At 37.0% G+C, this 26,635-nt stretch overlaps 1 protein-coding gene across 1 annotated transcript in view; it reads left to right on the forward strand.

Annotated features, from left to right (window-relative positions):
• col22a1 (collagen, type XXII, alpha 1) overlaps nt 1–26,635 on the forward strand; it is a 44,961-nt gene that overhangs the window by 12,060 nt on the left and 6,266 nt on the right. The window contains exons 5-43 of the mRNA XM_043217225.1: nt 6,187–6,298; nt 6,395–6,518; nt 6,604–6,879; nt 7,466–7,546; nt 7,790–7,906; nt 8,664–8,708; nt 8,809–8,871; nt 9,040–9,072; nt 11,842–11,895; nt 12,130–12,183; nt 12,258–12,311; nt 12,706–12,759; nt 13,082–13,126; nt 14,647–14,700; nt 14,859–14,912; nt 15,305–15,340; nt 15,427–15,456; nt 15,539–15,592; nt 15,909–15,962; nt 18,565–18,618; nt 19,085–19,138; nt 19,250–19,303; nt 19,423–19,476; nt 19,630–19,683; nt 19,766–19,810; nt 19,906–19,968; nt 20,164–20,217; nt 20,939–20,980; nt 21,206–21,238; nt 21,371–21,424; nt 22,868–22,921; nt 23,070–23,123; nt 23,200–23,253; nt 23,424–23,477; nt 23,660–23,764; nt 24,545–24,589; nt 25,148–25,225; nt 25,614–25,649; nt 25,739–25,792. Coding sequence (XP_043073160.1) covers nt 6,187–6,298; nt 6,395–6,518; nt 6,604–6,879; nt 7,466–7,546; nt 7,790–7,906; nt 8,664–8,708; nt 8,809–8,871; nt 9,040–9,072; nt 11,842–11,895; nt 12,130–12,183; nt 12,258–12,311; nt 12,706–12,759; nt 13,082–13,126; nt 14,647–14,700; nt 14,859–14,912; nt 15,305–15,340; nt 15,427–15,456; nt 15,539–15,592; nt 15,909–15,962; nt 18,565–18,618; nt 19,085–19,138; nt 19,250–19,303; nt 19,423–19,476; nt 19,630–19,683; nt 19,766–19,810; nt 19,906–19,968; nt 20,164–20,217; nt 20,939–20,980; nt 21,206–21,238; nt 21,371–21,424; nt 22,868–22,921; nt 23,070–23,123; nt 23,200–23,253; nt 23,424–23,477; nt 23,660–23,764; nt 24,545–24,589; nt 25,148–25,225; nt 25,614–25,649; nt 25,739–25,792 — 2,489 coding nt within the window. The remainder of the gene's footprint in view (nt 1–6,186; nt 6,299–6,394; nt 6,519–6,603; nt 6,880–7,465; nt 7,547–7,789; nt 7,907–8,663; nt 8,709–8,808; nt 8,872–9,039; nt 9,073–11,841; nt 11,896–12,129; nt 12,184–12,257; nt 12,312–12,705; nt 12,760–13,081; nt 13,127–14,646; nt 14,701–14,858; nt 14,913–15,304; nt 15,341–15,426; nt 15,457–15,538; nt 15,593–15,908; nt 15,963–18,564; nt 18,619–19,084; nt 19,139–19,249; nt 19,304–19,422; nt 19,477–19,629; nt 19,684–19,765; nt 19,811–19,905; nt 19,969–20,163; nt 20,218–20,938; nt 20,981–21,205; nt 21,239–21,370; nt 21,425–22,867; nt 22,922–23,069; nt 23,124–23,199; nt 23,254–23,423; nt 23,478–23,659; nt 23,765–24,544; nt 24,590–25,147; nt 25,226–25,613; nt 25,650–25,738; nt 25,793–26,635) is intronic.

The raw sequence follows: 26,635 nt of genomic DNA on the forward strand, positions 1-26,635 counted from the left end.
TTTATTTATTATTTGAACTTACAATGGGCAGTGAATCCATTTGTTATAAATTGGCTTTTTACATGAAACATGATGATACAGTAATATTGTCTCAAACTGTAGTGTTTCATGATCCTTTAATATACTGCTATATCCTCCTGAGACCCAGCTATGGAATTTTGTCATCTGTAGTGGACATCATTTTTTTGTGAATGAATACAGAATACAATCAGGGCTTTTTAGAAATACCAAATGTTTGGAAGTTTCTCCATTTCACCTTCTCTATTTTTGTGAAAAAGTGTTCATCTTTATGGAAATTGTAATTTTCTAATTGTTTGTAAGACAGCAACATCTCAGGAAAATGTTAAAGGGATTTCAATCCAAATATGACTTTCTGTCTTGAAACAGGACATCATTTCATCATGTCCACTGTAGAGGACACCGGGATTAAAAGCATGTTTATTGTGCAATTTGGGAGACATAATTAAATAGGAAAATAAATTGTATCAATATTTTATGGAAATATTAGATATTATAAAAATCTGGCCAATTGTTACTCCCATTATGATAAATCTTTTTTCAACATGCTCTCCTAACAGCAACACATTAATAAGTAAATTGGTTACAGTATACAGAGGGAATGGGAAAACCAGTTTGGGGAAACTTTTACACAGATATTGCATAAAAAATATATGAAATAATTTTGTTATATATATTATAAAATCAGCCGTTAAACAAAGTTTGGCATAAAAAAAATGCTGAAACCTAAAAACTGATTGGTGATTTAAAAAGAAAATCAATTGTTTTTTGCCTTTTTGATGTCTATTCATGCCATTTAAATTTTTAGAAAAAAAACATCTTGTACAGAGGACAGTAATGACATTGTTTAGATGCTTTCTTTCTGGGTGTCAGGAGGATATCAGTGTTTCTGTTACATCTTCAGATGTGAGAAAACCAAAATATTTCTGTTTCCCAAGGTTGCACAGTTACACGAAAATCATCCCTGGTGTATTTTATTTCAATTAGAGGTCAAAAATAAAGAAGGTCACTGTATAATGATGCTGACATATGGACTTCCAGTCCTGCACTTCAGGGTTTTTTGGAGTCTTTTTTTGGTGTGGATGTAAGTATTAATACCACAAACTACAAGCCGGTTTCTATGTGTATAGTACTTTTGGATCAAAAATAAAGATTTTTTTCCCCCAAAGGTTGCGCTTTAAAACATAAAACGTTGCAGCGAGACACTGAGGTTTCGAAACAAGAGATCTTTTGCCCTCCTCTGTTCTAAGAAATGTGGCGTTCTTTAGTGATTACACAGATCTGGAGGATGTTGTATTTGGGTCTTCAGGGGGTTCTGAGTTCCTCTGCGAGACACCCACTCAAATTCATCGACCTAAGTAAAAAACCAGATTGAAACAGTGAGAGAAAGTAAGAGCTCTTACCTGTGTAAGTACAGTAAATTACTATACAATCTGGAGCTATAGTGTGCACTATAGTAAGTCTTATTTTGAACTAGTTTACGCATAAATCTTTACACGGTTTGGTCATGTTTTAATTGCTCCGTACGCAGAAAAAAAAGGTGGAAACAATTGTACCTTTTGACGTGCAACAGCTGCTTGTCACCGAAGGTAAGTACCCTTAAAGGAACATTCCACGTTTTGGAAAAAGGCTCATTCTCCAACTCCCCCAGTTAATAAGTTCAGTTTTTATATCCATTGAGCTGATCTCCGGGTCTGGCCTTTTAGCACAGCTCAGCACAGATCAATGGATCTGATTAGACCAGAAGCATCACAATGAAAATTGACAAAGAGAATAGATATTTTTTTCCTATTTAAAACTTGACTCTTCTGTAGTTACAGCGTGGGTTTAGTACACAATGTGTACTAACCTGGAGATCAAAAACAGTAAAACTCAACTTTTTTTTTTACTCTGGGGGAGTTAAAAAATGGGCCTATTTTCAAAAAAGTGAAGTGTCCCTTTAAAAAGACATAATTTGTACCTTTTTATGTCTTTTTAAGGGTACTGCTCCTGTGACAAGCTGTTGCACCCCACAAAGTACAATTCTGACCCCTTTTGTCCGTGTGAATCGAAGTTGAGAAAATCCTCAGAGAAGTTGCAACCCAGGAAAATGGAGGCGACTCAGAATTTTTGCTTTGTAAAAGACAAGGAGCTTTTTCTTCTTTTTCTATTTTTTATATATGCATTGCTTCAAAACAATGTAAAACTTCTGGAGGTTTCTGAAATGCGGTCCATTTGACTGTAATTATACCACTTATAATGAGGAAAAGTGCTGTCTTTGGTATTCAGGTGAAGTTTAAAGTGTCATCTCTCCATGTCTTAACATTTTTTTGTGGATCATGCGCTTTCTTCTTCGCTTCTGTCATCATCAGTTTTGTGGGCTTGATGTTTGTACTTAGATCTGTTTGGTTGCGGTTCTTTTGGATTGCACTGACTAGACTGTGTCTCTCCTCTTTTGGTGGCTGTAAGCGTTAATTATGGCATCTTGCTCCTGTAATCTGCGATATTCAAGAGAACAACACAAGCTAAATCTTCAGGGAAATTCCAGGTTCACATAAAATGTCACAATTGCTGAGGCTGCCAAAATCTGTGAGCCGTTTCTGAAGTTTGTAACATCGCCCTTAATGTGACGGCAAGGCCAAAAAAAGGTTGCTGACTCAAGATATAATAGATATAATAACAACAAAAACCATTTGAAATGCAATTTGACATCACCGTGTCCTTATAAGAAATAAATGTACTTTTTTTTAAAGGGATAGTTCTCTCAAAAATTACAATTCTGTCATTAGTTACTCATGCTCATGTTGTTCCAAAGCTGTGAGACGTATGTTCAACTTATGAAGTTAACACAAATGAAGTTATTTTTGACTAAATCCAAAAGCTTTCTGACCCTCTATAGACAGCAGAGGTTCAAAACTGAGAAAGGTACAGAGAACATAAACGATAATACAAAATAATAATGGGACACTCGACAATGGAAGACGGTAACTTTTGTAAACAAATAATTTTTTTATAGCTTCATAAAAATATTGTTAAACCACTGGGCCTTGAATATGGTGCCTTGCTGTCTATGGAGGGTCAGATATTTAAAAATAATATATTAAAAATATCTTAATTTGTGTTCCCGAAGATAAACGAAGGTCTTACGGGTTGCAGACATGAGTGTGAGTAATTAGTAGTATGACTGAATTCATATATTCAGTAGGTGAAGAAGAGTTACTGGACAACCCACTACTTGGGCATTTCATGAAAGCTTTACGTAGTTCACGTGACAGAAACAACATGGTGGATGTAATAGCAACAATTTATTTATACAAACGCACTTATAAGAACACACTCTCTAGTCAGAAAGCAAGTAGCTACAAAATTTAAATGTAGTTGTGTACATGAGTATGCGCCTTTATTTTTCCCGCTTGTTCGGTGAGGCAGCGCGGAGCGGACACTTCCGGTTTGCCTCAAATCAGCGCGTTTCATAACCTGACACAGGTTAGTAGGGTACAAAGAAAAAAGAACCAAATTTTGAGACGCGTTGCGTTCGGCATCTTAAAAACACTTCCCTTGCGCCGAAGTGAAAACACCTCGAGGCCCGCTTAGCGCGCGCGTTTCGATCAAAGGCGGTCGCTCGAAGCGCGTGACCGCGTGTGAAACGCGGCCGTGGAGTTTTCATGCGGCGACATCGGGCTGCTTTCCAGTTTGTTGCGTGGTGTGCAGAAGTGCCCATGTGTTCGGATCAAAGACGCGAGACGTAACGCACTCATCTGTGCCGCGCCGCAGAACGCAGCCCAGCCTTCCTCGCTCTCTCTCTCTCTCTCTCGCTGTTTAAAATAAGACTCGGTCGTGATTATACGCTTTCGCTCGCCAGGCCCAAATTACAGGTTCTGCTCGCCGCGCGAGGTTCCTCCAGGCTTAGAAACGCTACCGGCGGAGAGTCGTGCCTGGCGCGTAGAGACGCAGAGACAAACAGAGTCGTGGAAATGAGCAGATGAGCAGGGGAACAGCTGGAGGATAAATAAAACACGGCGTGAAATCAAACAGCTAGAATGAACACATCAAGCCAACGATACGAGCGCGCGGAGAGCACCTGGGTGCCTTCTTTTTAAGATCATGAACGTTCAGAAACTACAACTTAAAGTTTAGCGAGGTCACTTGATTTGATAACGTGTTAAAGGCAAATAAATAAAACGTAAAAAAAATAAAATAAAATAACAGCTTTTAGTTCGGCATGAAATACATTTTTAATGTATTTTTTATTCCAAATAAAATAAAAATGACAATTAGTAGCTTGTGCATTCACGTTAATTTGCTAAAAATAATAATAAAGACTTAAAATGTTACAAAATATATGTATTTTGGATGAATGCTGTTCATCTTTAATATCATCAAAGAATCTTGAAACACACAAATTATAACAAATTATATTTTAACATGTATTGAAATAGAAAAAAATTAATTGTACTAGCATTCTGCTCTACTACTGTCTTTACTGTATTATTGATCAAGATAGGAATTACAAAGCAAAATAATTTCTTTATAAATCGTGTGTACTACTTTCATCTATTGTGTTTTAAAGTCACACAGGTTTGGAAAAACATGAGAGTGTGTAAACTGTGATATAATAATAATAATAGTTATTATTATTTTTTTTTGTGAGAAGTATTCCTCTAAGGGGTGTCTTACACCAGACTTGCTTTAAAACACTGTTTTAAAATCCAGAACTATTTTTAACTTGAAACAGCGTTAATGGCACAAGAGACGTTAAAAAAAAACACTGATTTGTAGCGTAACGGCCAAAGATGTCAATTAAAAACTAGCACAGATGGAACGTGAGAATGTGATGCCGGTCTGCCAGAAACCATCGGGGATTCGTTGTGCTTTGGGAAGGCAAAGATGAAAAAAAAAAGTGCTTTTGTTGTTTAATGCCGCTTTTTTCCACTTTGCTCTTAACACAGTATCTGCTTTCTACGTTTGTAACCACCTGTTACTCTACTACAGACACAGACACGCTCACTCCGTCTGGCCTAGACTGGCACGTTCTCGCATTACCGCCGAGTCCAAACATCCTTCAGTTCAAATAATCCTTCTCTCCAGACTGTTTAAAACATGTTTGCTGACATGAACGCACCTGCCCTGGGAAAACAACACGAGAGTTCACCGAGTCAGAGTGAGATCTCTCTACGCGACCCTCATAGGCGTTATATACACGAACCGGAGTTTCGTGTAGCCAGAGCTCTTTTGAGACCGGCATTAGTTGTGTTTCCAAATCGACCCTCGACTTGCTTCCTCGGGCAACGCCCAGGGCCCTGCTGGCATCGTCATGGCGACAGACTATGTATTGGTTATAGGAGCGCCCTGGTTTGGCCGCTATAACAGGGTGGAAGGCCAGGACTGCTAACCTCAGTAGATATACACACACACACACACACGCACGCACGCACACGCGTGCTGGAGAACTAGTGACATAATTGCACATGAAAGGCTGTTTTTTAAAACATCTGGTGCAGCAAGTGCAGTTTAATGAGTGTTGGCTGCGGATCTGAAGCATTAATTAGTGGGCCGATATCCACACACACAGCATAGCTCGGCTTTACTATTTTTAAACAAACAGTGATGTCACGTTCGATCCCAGAGGCATAGACATGTGGAAAAAGTCGTCATGTTCTTAACGCTGAAATCACAAGTGACCGATAATGCTTTCATTTCTTTACTTTGATTAATTGTCCTCTCTCTCTCTCTCTCTCTCTCTCTCTCTATATATATATATATATATATATATATATATAGCTACAGGTCTCCTCAATTACAATATGATTTATTATATAAATAATTTTAATTAGCGTCTCATTTGTTAATTTCACACATTTTGTGTTAATTTGTATTATTTTAACTTTTGATATTAAATACTAGCTTTTTTTATTCTAGGTGTGAAATGTGTCAAGAAGAATACATTTTATTACACATAGGCCTTTCGTAGTTTATTGATGCATGATATTATACTTTTAATTTTTTATCAAAGTAAATCCTTTGGTTCAGGAACGATTCAGAGAAGCTCCTTTAAAGACCCGTCTCGTGGACTCCACCTAGTGATCGTTGATGGAAAGACATTTTAACACAAAAAACTAAAGGGATATATTGGGTTACTTCATGGGAATAATAACTGAATTTATTAAAAATGCATTTCCTTTTTCCAAGGATTTGATCTGATGGAGTACTTCAATGTAAGAGATTTTCTTGGAGAAAAATTTGAGCCAGGTCAGACCCCCTACGTCCGGCTCGGTACCATGCCCATCGTCCAACAAACAGAGTAAGACAGTCTTTTTAGTTATTTATCATTTTTCATCGATATGTGCAAAAGTGTGCTTTTTCTTCATTTGAGATTTCTTTGTTCCTCGTGTCGTAGAGATGTGTTACCTCAGGGTCTGCCCGATGAATATGCCTTTGTGACCACGTTTAAGTTCAGGAAGACCTCTCGTAAAGAAGACTGGTACCTGTGGCAGGTCTATGACAAATACGGCATCCCGCAGGTGTGTGTAAACGAGTCCCCAGTCGCTTGCGACATCAAATATCGTTAAATGTGATATAAATTGAGCAGGCTGTGATGTCCTCCAGGTCTCCATCCGTCTGGACGGGGAGAACAAGGCGGTGGAGTACAACGCTGTGGGCCTGACGAAGGACGCGGTCCGGGCCGTCTTTAAGAACCCGGAGGTGGAGAACCTGTTCGACCGTAACTGGCATAAGATCGGCATGAGGGTGGACTCCAAGTCTGTGTCTCTGTTCCTGGACTGCAAGCACATTGAGACGCTGCCCATAGAGGAAAGAGAAGACATCGACATCCAGGGAAAGACCGTCATCGGCAAGAGACTCTATGACAGCGTTCCTATTGACGTAAGCAAATAGCTATGGTTTATTAATATTGCATCTTATACAAAATTAAGTCTGCCTTGCACAAAAGTGCATTAATTGTACCATGATGGCATCAGATTATAATACCACGCTACGCTAAGGCACTGACTTATTATCATTTTCATATATATTTTAATATTTGCATGGAGAATACTGTTTTGGTAACCACTTATAAAATGTATGTATGACACGTGATTTGATGTAACACTGGCATCAGTAAGATGTTGTTTTTAAAGATTTTTTATTCAGCAAGGATGCATTAAATTGGTAAAAGTACAGTAAAGCATTTTTTAAAACATATAATATTTTAAAAATAATACGTCAGATAAATGCCGTTCTATTGAGTTACTATTAAATAAAAAAAATAAAATAAATAATAATAAAATCACAGATTTCACAAAAATATGAACTCGTTTCAGTATTAACAAGGAATCTGCAGTAAGATCACTTATATTTTAATAACATTCTTTTCTAAATATGTAAGATACTGACTGACCCCAAATATTTCTATTTATTATAATATAACCAAAATTAGCTTGCACAACCAGTTCCTGTGCTTCCTCTATAGTTTGACCTCCAGAGGATGGTGATCTACTGCGATGGCAAACAGTCTGAGCAAGAGACATGTTGTGATATTCCCGGTGGCCCGGTAAGTGCATCTCAAACCTTTATTCTCGCCTCATTACGTCATCACATGGATAGTCAGGCAAAAACACAAGATCTTTGTTTTGAGTCCTCGATGAAGACGGGGAATATTTGTCCAGAATCCAGAATATAGTAACGCTCATAGTACCGGACCCCTGAAGCTGCTTCCTCTTCCTTTCATCTCTTGTTCTTTCACGACACGTTCGGTCTCTTTCGGTTTCTGCGTTCACTTTCTCTTCTTGCTCAGTGTGAACAGTCTTTGGTGACTGAGCCCCCCCCGCTCCCGCTGCCCACCCCAAAACCAACAAGCGCTGAACAGAAGAAACCAGCCGCGGTCAACTGCTCCTGTCCTGCAGGGGAAAGGGTAAGACGCTCTTAAAGCTGGTGAACCCCCAAAAAATATATCAGCCTTATAATATAGCAACCAAAGATATTTAGAGTGCATGAGCTAAATAGCTTTTTATGCCGAATACATTTTGGTCACGTTAATGTTAAATGAACGGAAGTCATTGCACTGGAATAAATAAAATGTTATATCCGCAAATAAACAAATAAATATTTTAACTTTAGACTAGTGATGATAAATATAAAAAACAATTGATAATCGTTTTAGTGATAATACATATAAAGAATAATAATACTAAAAAATAGTAAATAATAAAATCACAACCTATTATTTCAGCAGCTTAAATAACATAGTTTGTGCAGAATTAATGTAAGCCTTTATTAAGTATAAATTATAAGAGCGTATAATTCTTATAAAATAGGCTGCATTATGTTTAAACCCTCAAGCACATTGTAGACATTTAATATATTGGTTTGTTTTTGTTTAAAATTATTTTCTGTATTAATGAACAGCATGTCTCAAATGCTTTTGATTGATTTTAACTATTATTATTATTATTATTATTATTATTATTATTATTTAAACGATAACGTTTATTTAAAGATAAAAGGCCGGATATACATTTTTTGATCTGAACTTTCTTTTGCAATGCATTCAGTTTCATTTTGTAATGCATTCGTTCTTTGCACTCTCCTATTTCTGACCTCTTTCTTTCAAAATGTATCCCCTCGTCTCTCTCTCTTCTGCAATCTCTCTCAATCTTTACATCCTACAGGGAGAGACAGGTCTACCGGGTGTCGCGGGGCCCAAGGGTGAAAAGGTCAAATGACGTTTGAGTACTTTATTATGCTTTTGCACATCTCTGGATGCATTTTCAGTGGATCCTTCATTGGCTTTTTGCGTAAACTCTGCGTCTGTAGGGTGATCCTGGTCTTAAAGGGGCAGAAGGACCACCAGGACCCAAAGGGCAGAAAGGAGAGCGTGTACGACATCCATATTATCACTTATAAAGTTTAATATAGCTTTGCTGACCGTTAAACATAAAACAGCATTACTGTATATTATTTTCATATGATACTTCTCTGCTTCCATCTGTTTCTGTCTTTCTGGGCCTGGAGAGTAATTGATCGCTGTTGATTGATTATTTGCAGGCTATCTCTATCAAAGGTGATAGAGGAGAGAAGGTAAGGTCATGAATTTAACAGCCAAACTCCTCAAGACAGACAAAAAAATGAATGTATAATTGCACGTCAGTGTGTGTGTGTGTGTGTGTGTGTGTTTCTATCGTCTCGTGCGAGCCAGAAGCCGATTCATCAAAAACATGAATCCAAAAGAACACAGCAGAAAAGACAAATTGCGCAAACCGCCTCTCTTTTGAGGATAGAAAACAATAAAAATACCTTATTTTGAAATGCAGAATTATGGGTCTTCCAACCTCACAGGATATGCAAAACAAGAGCCCGAACGCCCACTCGCAGCGCTCAAAACAGACATCCTCCGCTGCTCAGCAGACTCCAGGGCGCAATTACCTCAGAATGATAGAATTAACCTCTATCAGTCAGACATTCATACAGGAGGAGAATTAGATGACTGCGGTGTTGGGAATAGAATAGAAGTGCTATTATTTAAACATTTACTTATTGTAGTATCAGTAATTGTTCAGGTGAATATGGTGATTCACAATCTGTTAATACTTCTCCAAAGGAGTCGTGCTTTGAGGTTTCCGCTGCGCTCGGCCGCTATTTAGATGCCAGATAACACCCACAGCTAGAAAAAAGTGGCATGCTGGATTGGTCAGTGGAATTTGTTGACCTAAAAACAGTAAATGCTGTGCTTGAGCAGGTTTAAAGGAACGGTTCACCTAAAAATGAAAATGACCCCATATTTGAATCAACCCAAAGCCATCCTAGGAGTGTTTGACTTTCTTCTTTCAGATGAACACAGTCTGGGATTTTTAAAAAATGATGAAGCTACGTTAAGTACTGCAACGTAAAACTAACCTATACGCCTTTTGACTTTTGAAAAAAGGTCAGTGGCTACCGACAACTGTTTGGTCGCCAGCATTCTTCTGAATATCTTCTTTTGTGAAATAAACTTAAACGTTGACAACATTTTCATTTTTGGGTGGATAATATTTTTAAGTTTTGAACAAACCCATAATTTAAAGTCTCATCATTTGTGTCTTAGTTTGATGTCATTTCAGACCCATAAGTCTGCAGTTCATCTTTGAAACACTTAACATTTAATATATATATATATATATATATATATATATATATATATATATATATATATTTTATATTTTTTTTTTTATTTTTTTGAAATTTAAAAACTGAAATTTAACTACAGTTTAAATCATTCATCATGTAAAATGATCAGTCTCTTTGCAAGATTAAACCTCTTCATATATATATATATATATATATATATATATATATATATATATATATATATTTTTTTTTTTTACAATGCCTTTTATGCTCTGCAGACAATTATATTCTACAGCAGTTTTTTCTTGCTTTTAAAAACAGTCCTAAATAAAAATGTTTACTTGAAAAGCTATTTTTTTTTTAAAAAAGAAAAATCTAACTGAAGTGCGTTTATGCTTACAACTAACAAGAAATCTCTGATACCTAAGAGAAAATTTAAAATAAAATATAATAAAATAAATACAACGGAAAATTAAAAATAAAAACCCCCTCCAAATTCTGTTGTAGTTTCTCAATACGTAAATATTTTTCTTTTTAAATAATTTTATCTTGATTTAAAGGCCAAAAAATGCTAATAATAATTTTTTCATAAGGCAGACAATAAATTAGTCAAAATAATCCTCTAAACTTAACAATATATATATATATATATATATATATATATATATATATATATATATATATATATATATATATATATATATATATATATATATATATATTTTTTTTTTTTTTTTTTTTTTCTTCTTGTGCATGATTTTCAATCGCTTGTATGTTATATGATTCGCATGAGTGTCCATGCATCTGTGCATATATGTGTTTATTTTGTAAATGTAAATGCATGTGTATGTTTTCACACATTATCCATGTGTTACAGTATAAAGTTAGCTAGCAGGATATTGAGGAGTTGGCTAGTTAAAATGCATGATGCCGCAAACGCATGTTTGTGTTTGAGGTGTTGCTCTGTCTGTCTCTATTAAACCCTGTTGTGTGGTCGTTTTTGTCAATCCTTTCACAGTCAAATGTCTGCGTTGAAGCTTTGGTGCTTTCGAAAAGCCGAGCCACGTTGCCCGTGCAAAAAGAAGTTACCACATATCGTAAAGTATTATTACAACATACAGAGTTTACTGAAACTATTTTAAAGCTTCTTTAAGTAATCGACGCAGCCCGCTGTAGTGCATATGCTGTCTGGGTTGGCAGCTCTCAAGATTATCGATTTATTTTGTTGCGTTACGTTTTCTTAATGGTATTTTTTCAGTTTCGCGTTGACTTCATCAAAGTGCGAAGAAGTTTGAGAGTAATTACAGGCTATCAGGCTGCCCGCTGCTGCATGCTTTTCTCCTTCACCGTTCAGCTCTCAGAATTCCAGGAGATTCCCTGGAGTGCGCGAGATGTCTGAAAGGCAAGATATAATGGCAGAGATTTCTTTAGGGTTTCTTAGTAGTGTTTAGCGTTAGTATTGACCAGAAGAAAAATATAGCCTACTAACTGTAATGTTGGCCTCTTTTTGACTTTTTATGATCTCACAAGCATTTCTATACGCCTTTGTAGTATGGGGGTTCTTCGTGGTGATGCCTGGCGATCATTTCAAGCAAAAACAGCGAGGCGGCTGGTTTGATGAATACGGTCAGATTTTTCACAGGAACACATTTGGCCGCTTTTGGATACTTTTCGGGGGCCGCTTGTGGCCATGTCGCGACGTCATGTTTTAAAACCGCGCTGAAGTGCCGTCTCTCTCCACAGGGGGACAGCGGCGAGAGCGGGGAACCTGGAGCCAGAGGAGAAAGAGGAGATAAAGTAAGACACGCTTGTTCACACGCAAGCAGCATCAAATGGCATTTGTAGTTACCTTGCACTAGCGTTTAAGGGTTTAGGGAATCTAAGAGTAAAAATAAAAACAGTAATAACATTTTGAAATGACACCATTACCGCAGTCCTCAGTGCGACGCGATCCTTCCGAATTCACCCTGAGATGCTGAAATTCTTGACTCCATATATGTATCGTTTATAAGCTTTATAAACTTTTCTTAGGGATCAGACGGTTTACCTGGTCTGGCTGGGAAAAAAGGCGATAAAGGAGAGAGAGTGAGTGACAGAAATTGTGTTCGTATGTGGTTGAAGGTGTATTCTGATACTGACATTGGCATATTGATGGACAGGGTCAACAAGGAGTTGCAGGTGAAGCTGGGTTACCTGGGCCTCTCGGACCAAAGGTGAGACCTCCTTTAGACAGAAGACTAAAGATATGCTTGATTAGACTAGTGTCAGAAACATCGTTCTAATTGATATTTGCCTCCCATAATTAATCTCAGGAGAATTGTTTAGTCATGTTTTAGTCTAAATATTCAGTTGTCATCCTAAAAAATGATTTAAGTTGTGATGTAGCTTAATATTAAATGATTTTATGATGATCAGTGCTAAAAAAGTATATGATGGCTCCTTTAAAATGAAATGCACCTGTAAAGGATACAGCAAACATTCCACTGGCAGCAATTTCCTTCCATTATTTTCTCTTTTTTGTATCACTTTTTGATGATGTTAATTTCTGAGCTGTGCCGTATGTGTTTAGTAGTTTTTAACATGTTTTTTTTACCTGTTTTTATTCAGGGTATCCAAGGTGATGCTGGTCCACCCGGAGCACCGGGTCCTCATGGGGTGTCCGTATGTATGATTTGTGCATTTAAACCATGTACTGATGATTATAGAAAGCCTGTTTCCACCTCAGAGTATTGCAATAGAAAACTACATAAGTAGTTCATCACTAATTGGTACTTTATATTTCACAGTTTCACTTGTTTAATCATTAAAGCATCCTTATAGCTCACAATTGCAACCTTTTTTTCCTCCTAGTAAACTTTTTATTTTATACATTTTACATAAATGTTGTGTTTTCAGAAACAAATTGAAATCAGGATTTAGCATCCACAATTTTGTCTTCTCTGTGACGTTTGTAAGATATTGAGCGTATTGCGTTTTTCATCAGGGTGTTACTGGAGGGAAAGGAGACAAAGGAGCTTCTGGAGAACGGGTAAAGGATGACAGGCACCTGTCAATCATAACAGATACTACCACAAATATTAGGCTTAGTATTAATCTTAAGCGTTAAACATTGGCATGCCCTGCATCATTTGTGCTACAAATATCAATGTCCAAATTAATGCCTGAATTTCTAAAATCACACTGCAAAGGTTTTGCATTTGCATCGTCTTTATAAAATCCAGTTTAGCCTGTCATTGCAGACCCCCTCCCACCCATTACAAGGCCTGGGTCAATGTTCCCGCTTGTCTTCCCTCGTCAGCGCCCCTGTTTTAGTTTTGATGCTTCGGAATACCTTGGATGGAGCCCAGACTAGTCATTGTCACAAAGTACTGTACATACCTGTCAGATCCAAATGTTACAGAGGGAATATTTCTACAGAGCAGACTAATAACTCAAACAGATGTCACAGTGCTGATGCAGACTCCATATATCCTGTTATGTGGGGGCGTTGTGCAGTTTCACACGGTAAAGCATTGCCGTCATTCTTCGGTCTGTCTGACGGTCCGCCCCCGCACGCATTCCGAGAGCTTTGAAGCCAAATTTAACTTTCTTGAATCCAACTTAGAAGTTAAAGATGGAAGAAGACAAAATGGAACTGCATAATAATGATTGTTCGCAGACAGGTTTTCAGACATCGCCCCCCCGTCTTATCAGTGGTTGGCAAAAACATAGCCCTGCCCACAAATCATGCTATTGGTTGAGTCGTTTTTTACTTTATTTGGCTGGTTGGGATGCTCAAACGAGTAATGTTTCAGGACAATTTATTAAGCTATGCCAATTCAGTGCAAATGGATATATTTTTTAGAACCGGTGCTTGGTTCATTGAAACAGGAAATATCTGATTATGCTTTTGTGAGAATGGTTTTTCAGTTGAACTCGAATGGCCTTGAATTAAAAATAAATACATCATACAGACGCATTCACCATCTGGACGCGTACTTCCTGAATTTCTGACCTGAAACAGCAGACTCTGCGTAGTGTATATTGCATATGTTTTTGTCGGTCACATTCCCATTCCCTTTTCTCCTGCTGTTTTCTTTATTAAAGATAAAACACCTGTCTAGTGAAACGTGCATCATTTCAAATTAAAGGAGTTATAAAGACAAGAGCATAAGGAGCAAATAAAGATGTTATTTCATCCATCCTGCATGCTTATTATGGGATATAAAATTAAAAATCAGGGAATAGAAAAAAAGATTGTGTATTTTTTTTTTTTTGTAAGAAAGTAGTAATTTGATCAAAAATAAAGTCAAATATTTGTTATTATTTATTCCTGTGATGCAAAGCTGAATTTTCAGCATCATTACATACAGCATGATCATTCTAACACACTAACTGCCGCAGAAGAAACATTTCTTGTTATTCGTATTCTTAATATTTCTGTGTAAACTGATGATTAACAGAAAGTTCAAGATGGAAATCTTTTATTATATCATAAATGTCTCTACTGTCGCTTTTTATGAAGACAGTCTTCCTTTCGATAATGCCTCGTTTTCAAATGTTGTTTAGGGTGAACCAGGTTTAGATGGGTTTCCAGGGAAACCAGGTTTTCCAGGAAAAGATGTAAGTACTCAGAGCATTTATATTGTATATAATTTGTACAGTTTTTATGCTGCATGCATTCACACAGGATGTAGAAGATACTAATGTAAGCTTACTTGTCATTTTTTTACACGTTTTAACTAAATGACTGCTTTTTCTTACATTTTCTTTAAAACCAGGGTCCTAGGGGGCTAATTGGTTCTCCTGGTGCAAATGGAGTAAAAGGAGAAAAGGTATAGTAAGACAAAATTGATGCTTGTTTTATCGGCTTTGAAAGATCTGGGCAAGTCTTTTATTCACACTCAGTTTGTTCCAAACACACTTAGATAGTTTAGCCAGATATATTTAACTATAAAACCATAAAACCCTCAAAACACATGTATCTTTCTTGGAAAATTATAGTTTATGTATCTCGTATCTGTATTTCTCAGCCTATTAAGACGCCCATTCAAAAAATTCAACTATCCCGTGTCATTTTATGTCTAACACTTTCAGGAACTCATTCCCGAAGGACATGACAAATACCACGCTTTAAGATATTGTGACTCACAGTACCGATTATCAAATCTCTGTGGCATTTTAATCGCGCCGGCCGCCGTTTAATAAAAACTGTGTTTGCTGATAGGGCGAACAAGGACCTGCTGGTTTACCCGGCGATGCGGTGAGACGTTTGATTCATTAATCCAGTGAATCATGTTGTAAAATATTGCAGTATTGAGTTGCTCACGGCTTGTTGTTGTTCCTCAGGTTCAGCTGGCAGGACTCAAGGGGGAGACCGTAAGTGTGCAACCCGTTGAAGATGAGTCTTAAAGCTGCCTTTCGTAGAGCATTCTCGTCACCGCGTGTTTGTGTTTTTTAGGGCGTCCCTGGGGAACGAGGGCCCTCGGGAGCAGACGGCCCCCCTGGACCTCCCGTAAGATACATTTTGTCACTGAATGCTCTTTCAAACAAGTTTTATTATTATTCTAATTAAATCAGATCGCCTGATTTACTCTTCCCGTCTGGTTGCAGACTCTGTGATTATTTTAAAATGCACTCAATTTAAGAAAACGGCATTATTGCATTTTATTATGATGTATTGAGTGAAATTCTGTGTTTGTGTCAGTGTGTAAGCAGTTACGTGGATGCCCGTATACAATCCCATTCTTGGTCTGTTTATGAAAATAAGAAGCATCATATTTCCTCATCGTTTTTAATTAGCTTATTGTTTATGCTCTTTTTTTCTTCAGGGCCCACCAGGACCTCCAGGTGTGCCCGGTGAGCCGGGTGAGAACGGACAAAGGGTAGGACATTTGTATTTTATCGTAACTAACCATCTCGGGTGCTTTTAATGGAGACGTGAGACATTCTAGAACCTGTTCTGTGGTAACCATAGAGACTGACTGGAAAGTGTTTTTGAGTGCTCTGTGGGGTCAGATTAAAGTGAGGAGCTCATTAGGAGGAGAGATAGGAGATGTTCAAACGGCCTGACTCTCTCAGATGCCCTCCAACTGATGAGATGACAGCATCATTAAATGTTCTCGGGATACTTGGAAAAACATTGTTTCTTGCCAAAAATAATGTAATGGCATTTGAATAACGGCTCTGAAAAGGAACAATCAAACAAACAGGAAATAAAGTTAGTTAATTCTGTCATTATTCACCAAATCAAAATGGCCTACTACTTTCTGCGTTGTTTAGCAAGCCGTTTTGTTAATTGAAATAAAATATGGATAAGTACTAAATGAAAAGCTCAAACTACTCTAAAGGAAAATGAGAAACTCTGTAACTACTGTATCATTTCATATGCAAAGATCCGAGGCCTCAAAATGATCAACATGATCAAAACTTTGCTAAAGAACAACAACTTTTATCTGTTACATGTCATGTCGTCTTAATAATAGTCTGTACTTTTTTTTCCCTTAGGGTTGTGGTACACAACTTTTACACTGTTAGTAATATTTTGCAATGAACCCTTTCTTGAATTCTTAAGTTTATTATCTATACAGAAAACGACCGCAGATAGCCTTCGGATAAGTCTGCTGCTATGAATTGGAAATATGTTCAAATTATTTTTCCTCTTGAAGTATAAGCTCCATATTTTTACTACATGCTCTAAAACCATGATATATCGAATGTAATCCCCCAAAAAGTAAATATTAGTGTCTATAAACCGTTACATTTTAACAATTGTATGTAAATGTATATAAAACAGCTATTTACACAGTGCTCAATATTCAGCGTTGATCAACAAAATTATTTAAATGAGAATGCGTTTTGGTTTTAGGTTTTAGGACAACTTTAATGAAAGGTTTCGTTTCACTTCTTAGCTTAATCATTATGTTTCAGGCTTTACAGGTTAAGTTGAAGCGAGAGAATCACTAAACCGAATAAAAATAAAGAGAACTATTTAGACAAAAAATAATAATGCACAAAAATAATTTAAAATACACTAATACACTATATAAAATGTCCTCACAATTAAAATTAAAATACACATTCAATTATTTGACACCAGTGAGAAACATGCTGCAGTCGCTCTTAAATCACACTGAACTTGGCCAACGAAGGCATTGGCTCGAACAGCCTGGCCTAGCTAGTCTTAGCTGGATAAAAAGTCTGAAAAGTGCCTAAAACCAGCCAACAGTCCGGCTAAAGCCGCGTATAGCCATTGTATGCATGAGTCATACTGGCTACTTTTACAATACTTTTTGTCCTGGCACATGTGAATTTTCATTTTTGGTGCGCAGTCCCTGCATCTCGGTGCTGTAGCTCAGCGGGGCTGCAGGTGTTCTGAGTGCAGCCCGAGTTCTCTCCGTCCCAGCGGGAAACACTGAGGGAATCTAACAGATTTCATGCTCAGCTCAGAAACGCTGCGGGAGGTGCTTGAGTGACTGTAGAATGGCGCACAACTACAGAACGGCGGGAAGCCCTGAGTGAGAGGCTCTTTTTTTTTTTTTTTTTTTTTTTTACTTCTATTTTAAGCTCTTATCACTGTATTTCCTTCAAACTACCTTTCCTATCTTATGTGCCAGCGGTTCCACCACATCAGTGACTGAATATCCTAAACAGACATAAGTGCGAGGGAGAGATTTTTGACCCCCGTTGCTCTTCGCATCTTAAAACCTCTAATCTAAATTGTATTCTTGTGGCATTTAGTCCACGTCTGAAAGCTTTAAGCTTATGTATATGCAAATGTTCTATGGATTGAACGTAGCTATGCTTTATGAAGTAGCAAAAGTCTGTGACTGTGATGATAAAAAGAATAGGTTATTGGCAATTTTTATAATGTAAAAATACGAACACTTCTATGTGTTTGGCCCATATAATTCTGTTTCTGTAAGAATATATAAACACAGGAAAGAAAAGGTCACTTATAAGATGTGAAATATTGTTGCTTACAGTACATATTTATAATTTCTATTGACTAGTACAAAATGAATACCAAGTTTAATGCCCTGTTTATCCAGCAGAGGGCAGTGTAAACTTTGCTATGTGCCTCTTATGGATGGATGCAATTTAACTCTGCACAAAACACACACACACACACACACACACACACACACACACACACACACACACACACACATACACAACACACACATATATATATAGACATTAAATGCACTAAGTGATATCATTTGATGTAAATAAATAAAAACGATGAAATGTTGTAAAAAAGGATAAAAATACATAGTTTTTATAGTATTTAATAAAATATAATTTTACTCTATATTTCTTATTTTCTTTGTTTATTTGAACTATTTATTATTTCTTTAATTACAGAATTCTATATAAAAAATTTATGTTTTGTTTGTTTTTTTTAAATCTAAAATATCTCCTTATTCCTTATCTGCTTGATTTCACTTTAACTTAACTCATGGAAAATCGTCTTTGTTTCTCCAGGGTAAAAAAGGTGATGCAGGATTGCCAGGAGTTGATGGGCTTCCAGGACCACCTGTAAGAACCACCAGAACATTCTGAGTCAAGCTCTTCACCCTTTATTTTTCCTGTCAAGTGTGTCTTTATGTTTGGAATATTACTGAAAGTACTGTATACTGTATTTTAAGGCAGAATGCAACAGTAAATATTTGATCAAATAGTAGGTCTTTTATTGCATGCATATGAAAACTTTGCATCCCTTGCAAAAATAGTATTATGACAATATGGAATTCTTAACGTTATTATCTGAATGAAAAACATGTCTTGGAGTAATAGTGAACTCTAGTGGTTACCAGAGGAATAAACATTGGTCATATTAAACAATTAACAAAATGCACAAGTATCCGTAGAATTACATGCAGTGATCATATAATACAAAAATAGAATTATATTGTTACAATTCTGTAAAAATGAAAAATGTGAATACGTTGATTAAAGAAACGACTGAATGTCATTTCAGTTTTTTTTTCTTTTGTGTTTTTAGGGTCCTCAGGGGCCCCCTGGACCTTCAGGCAGCACTGGACAAACAGGACCTCCAGTAAGTTTGCATTCACCATAATAATTAATTAGATTTTCAGTGGTTGCAATCTAGATCCAGAGCCACACGATAGCAGCAGATGATGTTAAAACCGTCTGTTTGTTCTCACAGGGATTACCTGGTGAAATCGGCTTCTCAGGAAAACCAGGAGAACCAGGAAAACCGGTGAGACTTTACCCTGAGAGCTCAAACATATGTCCACATATCAATAATCTGTTGCCCTGTTAACTCAATGCTTATTTTAATGCCAAAAACTTGAAACAATGGTGGTAATTATTTTTCAGGGCCTGCCAGGAAAAGATGGATTGGATGGTTTCCCTGGAAACGACGGTGGGAAGGTTAGAGCTGTTTTAATGAGGGCGAACTGTGAACTCTGTTCTGTGGAGACAGAACTTCATCATTTATAAACCCATCTAAAGGCCAGATCTGGTTTTCGACCTTTTCCTGTGTGTTTGCAGTCGGTTTGAATGATTTTTTGTATTTCTATTTAGGGGCAAACAGGAGAACCCGGACAGGACGGCTTCCCTGGTAAACCAGGACCGAAGGTAAAGGGTGGTGTGGGCCAGTGAATTCAAATCTGGATTTGAAGAACTTTTTTTTTCATCAATGCCAGTTTCTCTCTTTCAGGGAGATGAAGGCCCTCCGGGACCACGAGGACCTCCTGGTGAACGGGTGCGGAACGTAAAACTTAAATCAGCCTTGACAGAGCCTTGACGGAAAGACACGTGACACAACTGTCTTTTTCTTTGTGTCTTGTTCTGTCTCAGGGAGAGCACGGTTTGCCTGGGGAGGTCGGCACAATAGGACCCAAAGGAGAAAGAGGAGGCCAAGTAAGACAGTACTATATGGACAGCACTATATGTCAAAATCAGATGTTTTATTTATTAACAGAATCAATAGGAGCCACTATAAAAGAAAAAAAACACAAAGCATCATCTGTTCACTTGGGTCATTTGTAGTCTTACAGTTTCTGCATAGTTTTTGTTTGAGCTGTATTTGAGTTTATTCCTCCATTGCTCTTATAGGGAGAGAGGGGAAAAGATGGACCTACTGGCTCGAAAGGAGAGAAAGGAGACAAGGTGAGAGGCAAGAAAGACAAAGATGCACATAGTGATTATTTTAGCATGAACTATTGGTCTAAAGATTGTACACAGTTAATAAAACTGTTGTTTCGGATTACAAAAAAAGCCTTTAATATAAAGGTTTCTCTTTAAATGATTGAAATGCACAAATGTGTGCAAATACAAGAACATTTTTAACATATATTGAAACGCACGCATACACACGGATGCATGTCAGTAAAAAAAAAGTATAATGTTAAAAAAAAGATTGATATCTCAAAAAAGCGCCGTTCTTTTGATCCAAGGATCTTTCCACGAAAATATTAAGCAGCACAACCATTGATAATAATGATAAATGTTTACTCAGCAGCAAATAAGCATATCAGAATGATTTCTGAAGGATATTTAACCGTGTTTCTACTTGACAGTGTATTGGATTTTGATTAGATTTCTTTCAAGAACTTGATAACTACTTTTGATCGTTAGTGTGTAAGTTCATTCAAAAAAAGATTTTTTTCTTAAACTAATTTAGTTTAAATGCTTTATCTGTGTAATGACATTAGCAGTATCAACATTACAGCATCATACTGTAAAGAAGGCTTAGAGAAGCGGTTTCACACGTTCGGGATTAAACTGTCAGCGATGGTTTCCTGAGGGCATGAGGTGGTTAATGAGATAATTAACATGCTGACAGTATGAGGATATAACCTCTCTCTGTTTCTGTTTTTCGTTCGTACAGGGTGAGATCGGCCCCAGGGGTCCAGCCGGGATCCCAGGCAATGTGAGTACAGCTGATTATTGCCATATACTATATACAATACATGCGATTATACAAACAAATAATAATAACCGATATCTCATGTGAGTAACAAATCAGATAATTGAGTCGTGTGTATGTTTTTAAACGTGCATTGATTCAGCCGATGCTCTGCTTATTGAAAAATATGGCTTTTAATTCATAGCATTACAGTATGGTATAACAGCGATGTTTTTTCATTTTCTTTAGGTGGCCAATGTGATTCCTGAACCCGGTGAACCGGTAGGTCATCGGTTTTGTCTTAATTTAGATTTTTTGAATGCACTGAATGCAGATTTTGCTTAAAGTCTTTCTTGAAGCTATACGTCATAATATTAACTGATTTACGTGGATGTATTTTCACCTCATCTTTAGGGTAAGCCCGGAGAAAAGGGAGAGAAAGGAGATCAAGGAAAACCAGGCGAGATGGTGAGCTTTTATCGTTTCTAATATTTTTTTATGTAATAAAGTAACCCTTGCAGGTCGCGCAACCCATCACAAGAGGGCAGTGGAGAGTCAGGTTTGCTTGAATTACAAGCCTGTGAAAATGATTTCATTTATAGCGTCATGTCAGTGTCACTAGTGCATCAGTAATGCAAATGCAATGAAGTCTGCTGTCAGTTCGAAGAGTCAAATCCACCTGAAAAGGAATATGTGCATTTCATTTCTCTGAACAGCCACTTCAAGTGTTTTGCGCGTTAGCCGACGATAGATATTAAAGGATTCGGTGCTGCACAAGGGGATATTAATAAACCTGAAGGTCAGGGGCATCGCAGCCTGTCAGCTGATATTACGTACCGCTGCTGGCTCACATTAAAACCCCTTATTACGCTACTGGAGAAATTAGCAGGTGAAGCAAGCCGTTAAAAAAGCAGATTCCGAGCATCAGATTAGTGCCACTGAAGGAAGGTGGCCATGCAATGTTATGCACATATTTACTGTAGCTATTAAAAAATAATAATGACTTACCGACGCTAAATCATTGACATTTTGGTTTGACAGATTTCTTGCTCGCTGCTTTTGATCTCTTGACTAATTATGCTACAAGATAAAATAAAACAAATATGTCTAAAATGCCATATCTGCCCAGGACATCGGTTTCTAAATATCAAGGTGAAAGTTTGGAATATTTGAATTTTAATTAGGTAACGTGACTGAAAATGTGTAATCATTTATCAGATCACTTCTTCTATATTGAAGATGGGCCGCCCATCTTCAGCCCTCCTACTCTTAGCTGCTACTCGATGTGTATTACATTGTTTTGTACGGTTTATTATGTAATTAGGCATTATGTTGTTTTCTGTTATATTATACACATTAAAAGATCTCTCCATCATGCACTCATCTACTAAAGCAGTCCAGACACCAAGCGATGCATCATTTACACAAACACAGACAAGCTTGTTACGATGATGTATCTGCTCTCACCTGAATTTATTAGTGTGAAATGAGAAATCTCTCTTGAATTACTGCAGTTCTCACTCGTTCAGCCAAATGCAATCTTTTCTGCTAGAGAAACTGCCTTGACGACATCTACAAAGAGAGCCAGGAGTTTCATTTCTGGAGTGCAGCGTAAACATCGCGAAAGGAAATTACACTAGTGTCAAAGTGTTAGTTAAAATCTCGTTTTAAACGTGTGACTCTCTTCTGTAAAACACTGAAATGTTGGTTTCATTTCATTTGGACCTTGGACAAAACTTATATTCTTTTGTTTTGGAATGACAAGAAGGGTTAATAACTTCTTTAATAATTTGGATATATATATATATATATATATATATATATATATATATATATATATATACACACACTTAGGTGTTTGTAGGCATTGTACTCAAATAATCTGATTACCTTCATGTTCTCATTTCTAAGGGTCAAAGAGGACTTCCCGGAGAGCAGGGATTCAGAGGACTGCCGGGACTTGCGGTAAACCATCTAACTTACTTTCATTCTTACTTACTTTCATCAATCTGCTGAATGCGATGATCATTGTTAATCTCATACCTTCACATTCCGGTCATATGTGTGAGAAAGTCAGGGATTTTAAGAGAAATTGAGATGTTTGTTTGGACAGGGCCCTAAGGGCGACGCCGGTGACAAAGGAGAGACAGGGAGACACGGAGACCCAGTGAGTTTGTCTTCTTATCAAACATGTTTTTATCGCTTTCAGAACTTTTCGCTGTCACGCTTTTCACTCTCTTTAGGGTCCTCCCGGATTGACGGGCCCTCAGGGGCCCCGGGGGCTGCCAGGCAATGTGGTATGTTCTTGAAAAATTCCTGACATCTAAAATACAAGATCCATTACAGTTTTTTTTTATATTTAATTTATACAGGTGCATGCTATTTTTTGTAATCGTTTTATTTTGTAATTATAACTTACAAAAGCAAACATTAATGGAAAATTGAAGACATATTGTTTGTTGTTCAGGGTATTCCGGGTAGCATCGGCCCACCTGGTATTGCTGGACAGAGAGGAGAGAAGGTAAGAAAATTAACTAATGAAATAAACTAACTTCTTTATTGTTTATAGTGACTCTGACTTTCATTATTTTATATGTTGTGTTATTTTACACCAAGCATCTATAAATTCATTATCGCTCTAATTCATTATTCACCATTAACACAATTCAGCCCAGTCTAAAATGCTTATTTATATCCCACCAGGGAGATGCTGGTAAAGATGGTCCCTCCGGACCCCCTGGTCCAACTGGTGAGCCTGGTTTAAGAGGAGAAATTGGATTGCCAGGAAAAGGCAAAGAGGGACCAAAGGTAATGTATTCATCAGTTCGGTAACATCAGATATATTATTGATTAATGTTACCTTGCTATAATTCGTTCCATGTGTATTCCTAAAACTACTAGAAGAGCATGCAGTTTGTTTCATTCTTGTTTTACAGTTACCGGGCACGAGCGTGTAAAAACTGCATTTAATAAGCATTGTGTTTACGTCTAGTCCTCTGGAGAGTCTGAAAGTTGTTTACGCTAACTTTTAGCATTTATATTTGCTGATTGTGGTTAAAAACACTGAAATGTGGTGAGAAAAACAACCACACATTAAAATAATGAGTCAATTGAACCGTGGCTGCAGGTGGGACTGGAAACTGGTGTTGTTTTATAGCTACACGTGCCTTATTTTTCTAGCACGCACGCACGCACACACACACACACACACACACACACACACACACACACACACACACACACACACACACACACACACACACACACACACACACACACATCTACAATCTTTCCAACAGAAACACAGGCACATTAACCCATGTATACAGTCAACATTTGAAGTGGATTAAAAAAGTTGCCCTAAAGACAAAATATTTAGGACAACTTAGATTAAAGGTTTTGATCCACATTGTTGATTTAAGACATAAAAAAAAAAAAATTCTGTTCACCTCACAAAGCTGTCAGACATCTCGGAATAAATGACCCTCGATAAAAATGAACTGCATAAGACTTCGTCAGAGAGAAAAGAAATAGAGTGAAAATAGAGAAAGTTGCATCACAGCAGTAATCTGCTTTCATTATTTACAGGGTGATTCTGGACCTCCGGGTCCATCCGGACCTCCCGGACTGAAGGTAATGAAACTTCTTTCACCTGCTTTTTTCTTGTTAAAAGAAAGAATCAGGCTTCATTTTGTCTTTCATCAGCATGAAGTCATTTTAGGCAGGTGTGTGTTCCCCAGGGGCAAAAGCTGAATTACTGCATTTCATTTATGTGATGATTTACTGAAATTTCAGAGAGCCAGACAAGTTTTCCTCAGGAAAAGTAACAGATATGCATTTTGCTGCCTTTAATTTAGCAATCAGTGCTGTATACCGTTACTTGAAACTTAAAAGTTTATTGTCTGCTTAAAGCACTTCAATGAAATTAGTTGTATTCGAGAGAGATGCTGATTAAAAAATGACAATACAAATATCTATAAGGTTCTAAAAGAATTTTATTTTAATTATTTTAATCAAATTATTTTAATAAAAAAAAATCATGAATCCAAGTGTAACGGTTACCACAAAAATATTAAGCAGCTGTTTTTAAAAAATGACCAGATCAACATACTAAAACAGTATCTTATATAGCCTTTATATTAAAATGCTGTCTATGCTTCCATGTTTATCACTTTTTATTTTGTGTTTTAGGGTTTACCTGGACCACAGGGAATGCAGGGGATGCCAGGAAACAGAGGACCACCAGGAGAGGGAACCACTGGACCCCAGGTATGGAAACACACGACCTTTTCTCAGTCATATCTCTGTTTATTTTCTGTCATTGCAATATCCAATCAGCATGCAGTCATTTTTACATGTTAGTGTTCGTAACTTAAGTGAATTCAGAAATTACCATATGGCCGAAATTTGACCTTTTTAATTTGCTGTGAATATGGAAAAGGTATTGAAACCAGCGCAACTGGTCAAACTAAAGCAAACAGATGGAAAAATGCACAGACAAACATGCATCTTTACAAGCACATGCATAAAAACATGCGACTTTTTCATTTATGGTATTTCATACATTATTTAATGTCTTATTTGCTTTTTTTTCAAGACAAACACAGATGCACATTTCTTTATCTCGCATCTGATTGATATTCTGTGTCTTTCTCAGGGGCCTTCCGGGCCTGCGGGGCCACCAGGACCAGCGGTAAGCAATCTGTTCGTGTTTATATCACTTTTAAATGAGACAGACGCTCACAGAACACCCTTAAGTGACATGTCATGTTTGATATTCAGGGTTTGAGAGGACCTCCAGGAGTGAGCGGACAACAGGGACCTGCTGGACACAATGTAAGATTTATATGCTACACCAGTGCTGAAGGAATAAAAGAATCATAGGCATGGATACATCACGTTGTTTTCTTTTGCTTCTGTATTTTTAAACGTGGTTGCAAAACTCTACAACACACAACTATAGACACAACCTGTACGTAGCTTTATGCTAATGCTAGTCAGGTTGTACTTATAATTCAGGGAGATTTGATATTATCCCAATATTTTTTTCGGTAAAAAGATTTTGTCACCATAACTGGTTCATTTTACAGATTTTAATATCTGCTTTTGATGCTTACTATTTAGGGCTGGACAGTAATTCAATATATGTATGAGTTATGTATCGCCATATAATTTTTTTCAGTAACAGTGATTATGAATCTGAAGGGAACCAACTGTCTTCAGAAAAATTTCAAAGACATTTTCATTTTTATCTGATAAAGTAGCGTTTATGAGCAAAGCTGATTTGATTACAGCCATTACTGGAGAAAACGCTTTTAACACAGCGCCTCCTGCTTATACAATTATACATTATAGAATTTAATACTTTAGCAAGGGTGCCTAAAATTGATCAAATGTGGTGATGAAGGCATGTTAAAAAAGATTTCTGTTTCAGATAAAGTGTTCATATCGCTCTCAGAATTGTATCGTAACGACCGGAATTAAAAAATATATCATGATAAAAAATTTTGCCCTTTCATTATTGCAAGCATTACTATTCCTATTGCTTATTAATAGGAATACAGTGTATGATATGGTATAATAACTACGGAACAGTCTAGCAACATGCAAAAAAACACTAATTTTATTTCACCTGTACAATGACAATGGGGAGCATTACATATCAATCTCCAGTCACGA

The sequence above is a fragment of the Puntigrus tetrazona genome, chromosome 19 (assembly GCF_018831695.1).
Source record: "Puntigrus tetrazona isolate hp1 chromosome 19, ASM1883169v1, whole genome shotgun sequence".
NCBI classification, from domain to species: Eukaryota; Metazoa; Chordata; class Actinopteri; order Cypriniformes; family Cyprinidae; genus Puntigrus; species Puntigrus tetrazona.